The sequence below is a fragment of the Periplaneta americana genome, chromosome 2 (genome assembly GCF_040183065.1).
Source record: "Periplaneta americana isolate PAMFEO1 chromosome 2, P.americana_PAMFEO1_priV1, whole genome shotgun sequence".
In the NCBI taxonomy this organism is placed as follows: domain Eukaryota; kingdom Metazoa; phylum Arthropoda; class Insecta; order Blattodea; family Blattidae; genus Periplaneta; species Periplaneta americana.
The window spans coordinates 101,473,005-101,486,385 of NC_091118.1; the positions used below are offsets into that span (position 1 = coordinate 101,473,005).

A 13,381-nucleotide genomic window follows, 5' to 3' on the forward strand; every position below is an offset into this window, starting at 1 on the left:
CAAACACGTACACACCTTACAGAAGACAAATTAACACTAATTGCATGCTGGATCACACAACACTGCTGGATGTTCCCCTCTTGAAATACCGGCCTATCCGCCTGCCTGCTGTTGCAAAACACTGCTTGATTTTTCCACTATAGAGAACGGTTTATCACTCGCCTGCCTGCCATGACTAGTGCTGTGTTTTAAGTTGAAGGTGCTGTATAATACTCGAAATGTGTCTTGCAGTGTAGAAGGCTCTGGAGGATGAATATATGAAGGTAAAGCTATGCAATTTAACAAAATAAATAGGTTTAGTTAAATTGCAGTACTTCATTAAATGTGACATTATTATTAAAGAATGATGCATATTATATATGACCCTGGTTGTACAATTTTCATAAATAGCCTATACCAGTAGTTCTCAAACTATGGGGCTCGATCCTAGGAGGTTGAAGTGTTTGAAAGGGGTCGCAGCATATCAATTAAGATAATAAAAATAATACAATACTTATGTGTACTACAAGCTTAATTATGAGATTTGAAAAAAAATTAATCATATAATAATGCTATTGTATTTGTATTACTAGCTGTACCCGTGCGCTCCGCTCCACTTATTAGAAATAAATATAAAATAATTACATAATTGAAATAGAACATTGGGTCTAGGGAACATTCGTGTTTGATAGAAGAATAAATCGTTTAATATGCTACTTAATTTAAATTGTATTTAAATAATTAAAATGCTATCATTTTGGTCCAGAGACCACTCATTTGGTGCAAAGATAATTCGTTTAACATTTTTCTAAATTAGTCTTGAATGCATCCTTTAATAAATCACTCCAAATTAATAGAGTTGATTGTGTACGAAGATCATTTTTATGTTAACCTTACTGTACATCTTTTTTTTTTTTTTTTGTTAAGTTTATTTTATTCACGCCTTAACATCTGTGGTCATGTCGCATGTTTAGAATGTGTGGGTATATCAGCAGACCGTTTTTACTCTTGTTGAGTTCTTCTTTCTATTGTGTTGTAGATGGCTTGTATTCATGTAACTGATTATAGACTTTGATGAATGTTTTTGGTATCGATAATTGTGAAGGTGATGAATAATGGCATATATCTTTCCAATCCGGCATTTGCCTTTATGACTAAGGGAAATCATGAAAAACCCCAGTCAGATTGGTCGGCCACGGGGTTTGAACCCGGGACCCCCGAATGTGTGTCTCAAATGCTACCGCCTGAGCCAACTCGCTCGCTTGTATATCATTGTTTATGCAAATAAAAAAATGAGGTACCCTACATAAATATTATTTTAAGAAACACAGGAAATGAATATGGATAAATTATGAGCGCAGGAATGCCATTTCATGACACCTTTTAAAATAACTCAGCTCCAGTGATCTCTATGGTAAAATGAGTGTATAAAATTAGAGTATTTTATGTGGACCAAATAAAGCTGCAATAATCAAGTTATACAATATTTCGACAGAATATCAAGTTTTCTGTGCGTACAGATTTCTTTTCATTTTACCTCAGTCCTCATTTGTAGCATTACATCCATCTAGAGAAACTATAAATTTCAAATAGTGAAGGTTAATTAGCTTCTGAGATTACTACATACAAACATACAAAATATTCTCTGTATATTAATATTGATAAACGTCAAGGCCGCCTTAAATAGACAGAGTCATTTGTTTTGGTTTCATTGTAGCCATCGTCGTCGTTCCTGCAATAACTCCTATGTCACATATCGATTTTCAGATTTTTGCTCTATTAAATAACTTAAATAGTGATGCAGCAAATAATACAATCTTATATATAACTTAATTATATTTCTTTCTTTCGAAAATGTAAGAATTCACGATCTCCTATGCACTACTGCCATAGAATAAATAAATTTGTTTTTTTTTCCTACTAAAAAATTTAATATTTTGCATATAGAAGTTATGGAACAACGACACTATAATCTGAGGCGGCGCGGCGGTGGAAATGTATTGTATTGCTATTTTAAAACTTTTGTATATCCTTAAATATCAGCCCTATCAAACTTTTTCCCCGGGATAAAACTTATTGGAAATCATTTTTAAAGAAACTTTTGTTATGTAACATTTTTCACAAAAATCAATAATAAGCTAGATATTTCGGTTTATTTAATTCAGGCCCCCTTATAACCCCTCTTTTAAATAAAGTATTTTGAATGCCATATAGCCTAAAATCTAAGTTATAACGAACTTAATTTATATTCCAATTTTCATCGAAATCCGGTCAGCCATTATCGCGTGAATAGGTAACAAACATCCAGACAGACAGAAAAATTTCGCTTACAGATTTATTATTAGTATAGATCAGCTATGGGGACTATAAGCAAAGTAAGGAGGGAATGTTCCTACTCACCCCACATTCGTTTGATTGAAGGCGAGGGGTAAAGCAGTTGTTTTGCTAAGTCAAGTGCAGTGGTGGATTTGACACACCTTGCGCATCAGTAATTTCTCCGCTCTTATTTCTTGTTTCAAAATCTTTACAATATTTTGTTTATAGGAAGTACACATATCATACAATAATTATGACGGCCACCTACTGTCATTAGGCAAATTATATATTTTTCAATTGTATAACTATTCCTTTATTATGTGCACAAGAAATTCTTGAACTGCCTTGTGGTTGACATAATAAAGTATTCCTTTTTTAAAAACAATAAAGAAAAAACCAAAGCTCCATTGTCATTTAACTGCACAATATTGTGACAGCGATGTGAGATTCGAACTCACGACCAGCGTCCCGCAAGAGAGCAGACCGCGCGTGAGCCGACGCGGGCTTCACGGAGCACTTTGGGATGGCGCGCGGCGGAGAGAAGTAAGGGGAAAGGGCCTACGTGGCGAGGGAGTTTGCGCGCGCATCTTCTGCTTGCCTAGAGAGGCCGAGAAATCCGTCGAAGTGGAAGAATCGCGAATTCGAACTTTCGAGGCTACGTCGCTGTGGTTATAAATTACGGACGCGAAGGAACGACAGCAGTTTTTCAGTTATTCAGTCAGTGAGTAAGTCAGAGCCAGCAAGCCAGTCTTGTGTACCAGAGTTCGACTCGAGTGTGCGTCCGCAACTGTATCAGCATCCGAAGGCCTGAGTTCGAGTGCAGTGGACCGCAGTTGGAGGGACCTGAGTTCAAGTACAGTGGACTGTCTCTGAAGGTCTGTGGTTCGAGATACTGTGTACTCTAGTGACTGAGCTAGAAGAACTGTGAACTGAGAACTGATAGTTCTGATTTGTAAATAGTGCTTTGTAAATATTAGTTAAGATTAACAGTTCATTGTTGTTCGTACTAGTCCAAGTAAATTGTCATTGTCGTTGGTGGAGTGCTATAACGAATACTGTGTTGAGTAAAAATCCAATTGTTGACGAGAGCGTTTAAGGCGAATTGTAGAAAGGAATTATTGTTGGAAGAATAAAATCCTATTGTTGAGTTGAATAAATTCACACTGGTGTCAGAAGTGGGATATTATCGACAATGGAGAACCTACAGCTGATCCTGCAAGCCATCGCGGAACTGAAAAACGACTTAAGTGCAGTAAAAGCAGAAATGAAGAACGATATCAGTTAGTTAAGAACGATATAAGTGAAGTGAAAACGGAGATGAAAAGTGACATAAGTGAAGTGAAAGGCGACATAAGTGAAGTGAAAACGGAGATGAAAAGTGACATAAGCGGAGTGAAAGGCGACATAAGCGGAGTGAAAGATGACGTCACTACGCAAATTGAAAGCGTTTCGGCCCATGTAGATGGAATTGTCGCCATCGTGAAAGACGAACTTAAGGCCGATTTGGATAAATTAAACCAGAATTTTACAACTATAAACGAGACAGTTGCCGAGTTGAGACAGGATGTAGACCATTTCGACGGCAAAATCCGCGATCTCGAGCGTCGTCAAGAGCAGACGAGTGAGGTGATGGACAAACACGCCGAGGAAAACAAGCACATACTCACGCTGATGGACCGACATGCTGAAGAAAACAAGCACATCCTCGCGTTGGTGGATCGCCAGGCTAGAGAACAGAAACAGATAATTGCCGAGGAAGTTCAATGGGTCGTTGAAAGATCGACGACAGAATTGAGGACCTCATGTAGTGGCCATGTGGAACCATCGCCCTCAGCCAGACATTACAACGTCAAGACGCCGAAGTTCGACGGAACGACGTCTTGGGCGATATTCCGTCGCCAGTTCGAGGCCATCGCAGAGCACAATGGGTGGACGCCAGCAGAGAAAACCACTCAGCTGCTGGCCGCGCTTCAGGGACAGGCGTCGGAGATTCTTCACAGCGTTCCAGAAGATGGGACAGCCGCTGAGATAATGGCGGCCCTGGAGGGACGTTATGGTGACCATCAACTTGCTGCAGCATTTAGGACCCAACTAAAAACGAGGGTCCAACAGTCAGGCGAGTCCCTACAAGAATTCGCGATGGCAGTGGAACAACTGGCCCATAAGGCCCTCAGGGGCCTACCTAATGATTTCATCGCTGGAGAGGCGGCCTACACCTTCGGCAGCGGAGTTCGAGACCCGGAAATACGACAACAGCTACTCTTAGCAGAGCATCGCACCATCAACGCAGCTCTGGCGGCAGCCCTCAGGATGGAGGCAGCCAAGTTCACTGCGAACGTCTCGGCATCGCACCGGATTAGGAGCGTCGCGGCGGCCGACGTCGAGGAGCGTCAACCGAAATCACCCGAGCGACGAAGACGAGGATTGCCTACCTGCTGGTCCTGCGGCGAGCATGGACACCTGAGGAGGGACTGTGACCGATCTGGTTACAAACAGGAAAACTAAAAGGGGCCGATGCGATGAGGGGCACGTCGGCGCCGTCATCACCATCCCCTCGGCTGATCTTGAAGACGGTTAACAGAAGATGCGACGATGGGCTGATTGCTGACGGATGGATAACAGGCCGCCCATGCAGAGTACTGGTAGACACCGGGGCGTCGCTCACCATCGCCAGACCGGAAGTCGTGCGTGGCCTACCTGGGAGGACGCCGCTGCGCCGATATGAGCTACGTACTGCCTCGGGCGAGAGCCTGCCCATCCAGAAAGAGGTTTTCCTGGATTTGACCTTGGGAAAGAGGAGACTGGAGATGTGGGTGTTCGTCGCCAACATCACTGAAAGACGCGCTCTGCACTGCTCCTGTACTGGGATACCCCATCCCTGGAAAGAAGTTCACGCTCGACACGGACGCCAGCAACGTAGGCATCGGCGGAGTACTCTCTCAGGAACAGGACGGGCAAGAGAGGGTGATTGCCTACTTCAGCCGAACGCTATCCAAGGCTGAGAGAAACTACTGTGTGACGCGTAGAAAACTTCTTGCCATTGTGGAAGCCTTGAAGCATTTCGACAAATATTTGTATGGCCAGGAATTCCATCTGAGGACAGACCATTCTGCACTCACCTGGCTATTGGGCTTCAAGAATCTGGAAGGACAGACTGCCCGTTGGGTTCAACGTCTGCAGGAGTACAACTTCACCTCTGAACACCGACAAGGGAAGAAACATTCCAACGCTGATGCCCTATCACGACGTCCGTGCCCGGATGGCTGCAAACACTGCCTGAAAGTAGAAGAGCGGGATGGCGCCCACGCAGTCCGAGCAATTGCCGCCCAGCCGAGCCCAGGATGGGATAACGCCGCCATAAGGAGGGAGCAGCTGGAGGACCCAAACATTGGACAGCTACTACGTGATGTGGAGTCCGGCCAGAGACCAGTATGGGCCGATATCGCCAACCGTAGCTCCACTTACAAGAGCTACTGGGCCCAGTGGGAATCCTTCACTGTCAAGGACGGTATCCTGAAGAGGATTTGGGAGTCGGCTGATGGAAGGACCCGCATAGAACAACTTGTCCTGCCCAGGAGCAAGGTGAAGGATGTGCTGGAAGAGACTCATGCTGGAGTGACTGGAGGCCACCTGGGAGCCAACAAGACGCTGGACAAGTTAAGACAGGTTCTATTGGTTGCATCAGAGAGCCGACACGGAACAATGGTGCCGAAGATGCGACACCTGTGCAGCCAGTCGCGGACCAAGGACACGCAGCAGGGGAGCCATGCAGCAGTACAACGTGGGAGCTCCTTTTGAGAGGATCGCCATCGACGTTGCTGGACCGTTCCCGGTCACGGATCGCGGGAACCGCTACCTGCTAGTCGCCATGGATTACTTCACAAAATGGCCAGAGGTGTACGCGATTCCCAACCAAGAGGCTTCGACGGTGGCCGACGCACTGCTTGACAACTTCATCTGCCGATTCGGGGTGCCCCGGGAATTGCATGGCGATCAGGGGCGCAACTTCGAATCCAACCTAATGGGAGAATTGCTCGAGCGTCTGGGGGTGCATAAAACCAGGACCACTCCCCTCCACTCACAGTCCGACGGCATGGTGGAACGATACATCAAAACCGTGGAGGAGCACCTGCGGAAGGGGTGTCCAACCATCAGCGAGACTGGGATGCTAGAGTTCCACTGTTCCTCTTGGCCTACAGAGCTTCGATCCACGATACGACAGGGATGACACCGGCAAACATGGTCTTCGGGAGAGAGCTGCGCCTGTCCTGTGATCTGTTGTTTGGCACGCCACCCAGCGCCGACTAGCCAGCGACTGACTATGTGGCAGAACTCACCGAGAAGTTGAATGGAGTTCACCAACTGGCCAGAGAGCACCTCAAGATGGCCAGTGACAGGATGAAGGTACGCTACGACAGATTAGCCAACTCTGCAGGATTCCAGGAGGGCGACCTGGTGTGGCTGTATCGACCTACCAGGACCAAAGGGAAATCACCAAAGCTGCAGCGTGCCTGGGATGTACCATACCGCGTGGTGACCCGGATCAACGACGTGGTGTACCGCATCCAGTGACAACCTCGAGGGAAGATGATGGTGGTGCATCTGGACCGATTAGCAGCCTACCAAGGGACTGCCCGGGACGAACAGCCCTAAGGAGGGAGCAATATGACAGCGACGTGAGATTCGAACTCACGACCAGCGTCCCGCAAGAGAGCAGACCGCGCGTGAGCCGACGTGGGCTTCACGGAGCACTTTGGGATGGCGCGCGGCGGAGAGAAGTAAGGGGAAAGGGCCTACGTGGCGAGGGAGTTTGCGCGCGCATCTTCTGCTTGCCTAGAGAGGCCGAGAAATCCGTCGAAGTGGAAGAATCGCGAATTCGAACTTTCGAGGCTACGTCGCTGTGGTTATAAATTACGGACGCGAAGGAACGACAGCAGTTTTTCAGTTATTCAGTCAGTGAGTAAGCCAGAGCCAGCAAGCCAGTCTTGTGTACCGGAGTTCGACTCGAGTGTGCGTCCGCAACTGTATCAGCATCCGAAGGCCTGAGTTCGAGTGCAGTGGACCGCAGTTGGAGGGACCTGAGTTCGAGTACAGTGGACTGTCTCTGAAGGTCTGTGGTTCGAGATACTGTGTACTCTAGTGACTGAGCTAGAAGAACTGTGAACTGAGAACTGATAGTTCTGATTTGTAAATAGTGCTTTGTAAATATTAGTTAAGATTAACAGTTCATTGTTGTTCGTACTAGTCCAAGTAAATTGTCATTGTCGTTGGTGGAGTGCTATAACAAATACTGTGTTGAGTAAAAATCCAATTGTTGACGAGAGCGTTTAAGGCGAATTGTAGAAAGGAATTATTGTTGGAAGAATAAAATCCTATTGTTGAGTTGAATAAATTCACAATATATTAAAAGATACAATGCTCAACATAATAAATTGTTTCTTTTTAAAACTAATAAAGTAACTAAGCTCCATTGTCATTTAACTTGAAAACATATTAAACACAATATAATGATCAACAAAATCAATTGTTTCTTTTTATAAAAATACTAAAGAAAGTAAAACTAAGCTCCACTGTCATTTAACTTTAAAACATATTAAACAAAATATATGAGATATGAATGAAATGAAATACTACTGTAGACCTATACTGCTGGTTTTCATTTTTTTTTTTTCATTACCCTCGAAATTTCTTGTTATTAACTAAAAAGGATATATTTGGCTCTAAAATAGAACAACTCAACCGTAATACTGAAACTAAATGCATGTCTGTGATCCTAGACCTGGAGATACTTTTGGTCATATTCATTTTGAAAAGAAAAACAGCTCACAACAGTAAGTTGAGCCAAACATAGATACCATACGCATTGCAAATGTGCGCAGATTAGGGAATTGCTCCTCTGGTAGGTAATCAATTTTTTCCTGAACACTTTAGTGGCGTGCTCTTTTGCATCTCTATAGTGGCTCTGATGCTTGGGTAACATCAAATACAAATGGATTATTGAACAGACACATCTCCATGTCCATTGCAGTTACTTCTGAAAATCTTTCTCGGAAAGAGAACGCATCAAGTAGGCCTAATATGCACTCAAAGTTTTAAATTAGTTCAGTTCCACATACTTAATAAAATAACAAGTATCTAAATCCTGAAAATACCATAAACATATCTTGTTTTGTATCTTTACAAATATTACGAAAATAGCTTTTAAAATTGTAAATAAATACTTGTAAGATCACCGAAGTCAGCTTTATGCTTCCGACCAAAGTGGCGTTTAATATTGAAGCATTTTATATGCGCAATTTTAAACCCACATATTAAGCAACAGACTTTCTTCTTTTTGTAAGTAATAAAAAATTCTTTCTGCCGCTCTTCCTGAAACTGACATCCCGAGATCGAAGCCATACCCACAACTGAATGAAGCATGTCTAGGGAAGCACCAGGCGGAGGAGTGAGGTAAGGCGGCTTTGAGTGCAGTGGCCCTTCGGAGCCATTTTTCCCCATGGTTGGTATCGATGAATCACAAAATTTCTATATAACTTATCCCAAACTGCCCAATGTGTGCCATGTGAGGCTGGTCTATGCTACACCCACAATGAAATGAAATGAGATGATGTTGGAGATTTGTTGGGATGCCACAGAGAAACTAGAGCTTCCGGAGAAAGCTGGATTTCACTTTTCAAAGACATGGAAATCCCCTAAACACAGCAATCAATTCTTCTAAAAATTGCTTTGAGTATTCTTTTAAATCACTCATGATGAATAATGCGGAACAAATAAAATCCTGTATGCAATTCGTGGCAAGTAGAGACACTAGTGACAAGCAGGCAGAGCATGTGCTTGCGCAGTAAGTGAATATGTTGGCATGAAGCATGTGGAGCTATTACACACAAGGCCAGACACTTTACATTGGTAAAATATCAAACGAGTTGGATATTTTACAAGCATATTACTTCTGAGTATTTTTGCTATTTGATGGGCTCGCTTTACCAGTGTAAAGCATATATATATATATATATATATATATATATATATATATATATATATATATATATATATATGCCAAGAATGAGGTAAAGCTACCATGTCTAATACCTGCTTTAGGTGTGCTTGATATTAAAAGTGGTTTGAAATGAATCCGTATTATCATTTTTATTTTGTAATAATTTGTCAGGTATGGTTCTATAAGATTCACTCTGTAATATAAGTATGGTTTTCACAGAGCTGTTTAAAACAAAAGAACATACTTGATTTGGGCTATAATTTCATAGATTTACTTTTTTGTTAATGGTCATTGTGTTATATTTATTTTTTTTAGTGTTCATTCAACATCACAATGAGTCATCACGCTGTTTCTCAAAGAGAATCTATTCTCTCATCATCCCCACTACGTAGGAAATCCATGTTGAATCTTTCCTCGAGTAGTGCAAGTCTTCGACAGGTAAATAAGTGTTACATTGAAAATTTGTTTTATGATGCATGAGTATTCGTCTAGGAAGTTTCTAAACCAGTGCAGTCATTTATTCATACATTAAACATTTCTTTTGCATCCATTTGAAATACAATCTATTGTTACTCTGACATAAAATTAAAGATCGCTTTAGTGAGGTGCGTCTATTTGAAATAGGTACTTAAATAACAATGTGTATTTTAATCTTTACATTTTGAAAAGTATAAAAATTAAGTTAGAACTACAGAAACCATTTTGTTTTTGCAACTAGTGAAATCTTTAGGAGGGGAGTGTTCTTAATTTTTCCATGTTGTGTTTAAAGCATTGCCTTATGTAACTGACCACAAAATCTGTAATCACTAAACCCCGAACTTACACTGAAAATGCATTTTGTGTAACATATCGAAATATATACAGAAGTGGTTATCTTATGACAATTATGTTTCAGTCTACGATTTTATATGTAATTGAGTACATAATAAAGGCATTCCTTACATTAGGTAGCTCCATGTGCCAGAAGGGCCATACTTAAAAAAATTGTGAAAACATCAATTACATCTTTGAAAATGGAAATGGTTGTGGAATAGAAGGAATACTTACAGAATTGATTCAATTTGGTTCAAATATTTTTTAAATTATTAAGGAATCTTTCTGAAAAGTACATAAATGGAGAAGAGGTACCATTATCATGGAGAACAGGAATTGTATCAGTCATTCACAAAAGGGCAGAAAAGAGGAATGTAAAAATTACTGGGAAATTACAGCCCTGGTTACAATTAGTTGATTATATATATGGAAAAATATTGAAATAATTTTTGGAAAAGGAATACAGAGATAAAGAATATGAAAAACAAGCAGGATTTAGAGCCGGAAGATTATCAGAGGATCATGTATTTGTAATTCCTGTGGACAGCAGTCATTTGTTGATTTAGAAAAAGATTACGATAATTTTTTAAATGCAGAGGCACTTGAAATATAATTCATTTGCCCAAAAATAATGAAAACATAGGAAGGAAATGATACAGACAGCAGACAGATCAATTACGAGCCATTTGAAACAAGTTTTTCCCTTGCTACCCGGTAGTGGTCACAGATTGTGCTAGATATTAGAGCAGGACACAGATATTGTACCATTAAGTAATTATGGGAAGTGTTATGGAGTAGATAGATAAGTAAAGCTATCTTACCACCATAAGAAAACTTTATGATAGTGCAGTATCAAGAGTGAAGGTTGATATATACCTTCAGTTACGGAGGGTCTATCAGGGTTGTCTGTGTCCACCATTATATAAGTTATATATCCAGCAATCTTGGAAATATGGAGGGTTGGGGGAGAATGTACAAGCATGCCAAAACCTTGCACATTGTGCAGATGTCTGTGCAATGTGCAGTTCCTATTCCTCTACCTGGAGGGAGTGAATCAGGTTGGAGGAGAGTGCGTCAGGGCTGTACAGTACCTCCAGTAGCAGATCAGCTTTTGTTTCAGTAACACAGATCAGAACAGGTCCTGATTGAGCTGTGACTGTGAATATGTTATGAAAAATAAAGTGACGAGTCCACAGATATAATGAAGAAGAGGAATCAGGAATCATATTACATAATTGTTATAATGTTTTCCTCAGCCAACAATATTATTTTAAATTGAAAGGCTTTCATCAGCCCATGTCAAGGTAATAGTCTTGTGATAATTTAGATCAGATTAGTAAAGTTCTCAAAATATGATATTCGCCAGTGCTTATTTCTGAATCAATACTCTAACGACAAAACAAACCTGACAGTGGGATTGTTTTGGTGTCTGTACTAACAAACCCATCAAAGATTAGACGACTTACGACTTCCATTTCATAAGCTGGTAAGTGATGAGAATATAGTGAGGAATACATGTGAGACTCTTGAAGTTGTAAGGAGCGAAGGAAAGCAACCAACCATTTGCAAGATGGAAAAATTTTCTGGAAAAATATATAATAGTAAATTTTCCATCTCACGTCACTATATTATGTTAATATACTTACATTACGAAATCTTTAAACCTGATGTAAAGAGAATGTCGTCGCTTTACAGCTTGTGAACTACACTTTAATTTCTTTCAGTAACACTCCCAACTTGCTCTCGAAGTTTTCCAAATAAACTATATGTGAATTTAAACTCTAAGCTTAATTTATACTATTTATTAATATTAATGTTAATATATATTGACATACAGCAAGGAAATGATTTCAGTGTAAAACTTCACAATGTCCTATTGCATGTAATTAATTGGGAGTATAATACTTTCTTCAACATTTGTGTGCCAATGATCCCAATAAATAATAATGCTTGACGAACAAGAAAGAGTAGGGTCTATTACTTTAAAATAATTAGTACCTATTACGTAAAATGAAATACTGTGTTCGTTTTTTGTTGTTTCGAAATTAATGCAATATTTTTTTCCTTCAAATACTATATAAAAATTATGTTAATAAATTATGCTTCACAAACCACTACTTTATGAAGTATAACTGAGTAGGCCTAAGCCTAATGTTTCTTGTATTACAATTATCAATAATAATAACTGCTAAATGTGTTTATAATGTCCAAATACCTATTTAACACAACACTAGAAGCCCAGAATGGATTATTGTACACCCCTCCAGCTAAGAACTGGTGAGAGCAATGCTTGAATGATGCAATCCGCACAGACTGGCGATCCGCGCACATAACTGCACATTCAGTGTCTGATTTCTGGCATGCCTGATGTGGTAGAATGGGAGTACCTGCTGGAGATGAAGCAGTTTGTACATTGTTATTTGCAGAAGACCAGTTGGTTATAACTCCAGATTAGGATGATACAGAATATATGAGTGGAAAACTGTTAAATAAATATAACAAATGGAGAGTAAAAATTAATTTGGAGAAAAAATGTTAAATGACATGTGTAGAAGGAACTACAGATTTTATTTTAGAAGAGGGGAACAGGTTTTATCAAAGACAGTGATGAATATAAATAACTTATATGAGCATAAAAATTAATAAAAACTGCACCTGTTAAGAAAATGACATTAAGAATAGGATACAAAGAGGAAGATAAGTATAATAGTATTAAATGGGGTACTATGGAATAGAACTAACAAAAGATGCCAAAATCCAAATTTACAAATCTTTTATTCGAAGTACACTATTGTATGGTTCTGAAACTTGTCAATTAATCAAAATGCAAGGTTGAAATTACTTTATACAGAAATGAGATATCATACAGGAAATAAATGTTAAAAATTCCGTGTCAGACTTTGTAAAATACAATTTGAGTGGTATGAGTATGGAAGATGAATGTCAGAGCAATGATTACCAAGGAAGATTTTAGAATAGATCCCACCTGGTAGAAGGAAGAGAGACTGACCTAGGAATACATGACAGCACATTAGAACCTCAATGAGGGAGAAAGGTTCAGAAGAAATGGATTGGGCAGACAGAACGAAGTGAAGAAGGAACATTAAAATGTAATAAACTTCGGACAGAGGGACATGTTTATGCATTCTGTACCTTTAATATTATATACATTTGAAATGTAGTCTTGTTCTGAAATGAGATTATTTGTTATAGTACATACACAGTAGTGATCATGTGAGCCTAGCCTGTGTATATTCTTTGACAGTATGAATTGGT

General features: G+C 40.3%; 1 protein-coding gene across 5 annotated transcripts in view; it reads left to right on the forward strand.

Annotated features, from left to right (window-relative positions):
- barr (non-SMC condensin I complex subunit H) overlaps positions 1-13,381 on the forward strand; it is a 152,569-nt gene that overhangs the window by 28,245 nt on the left and 110,943 nt on the right. For 4 of the 5 annotated variants that reach the window (XM_069818218.1, XM_069818221.1, XM_069818220.1 and 1 more), the window contains one exon: positions 9,608-9,730. The exons of the other annotated variant lie outside the window; for it this stretch is intronic. In XM_069818218.1, the coding sequence (XP_069674319.1) occupies positions 9,626-9,730 (105 nt within the window). In that variant the 5' untranslated portion in view covers positions 9,608-9,625. The remainder of the gene's footprint in view (positions 1-9,607; positions 9,731-13,381) is intronic. 5 annotated transcript variants of the gene reach the window in all.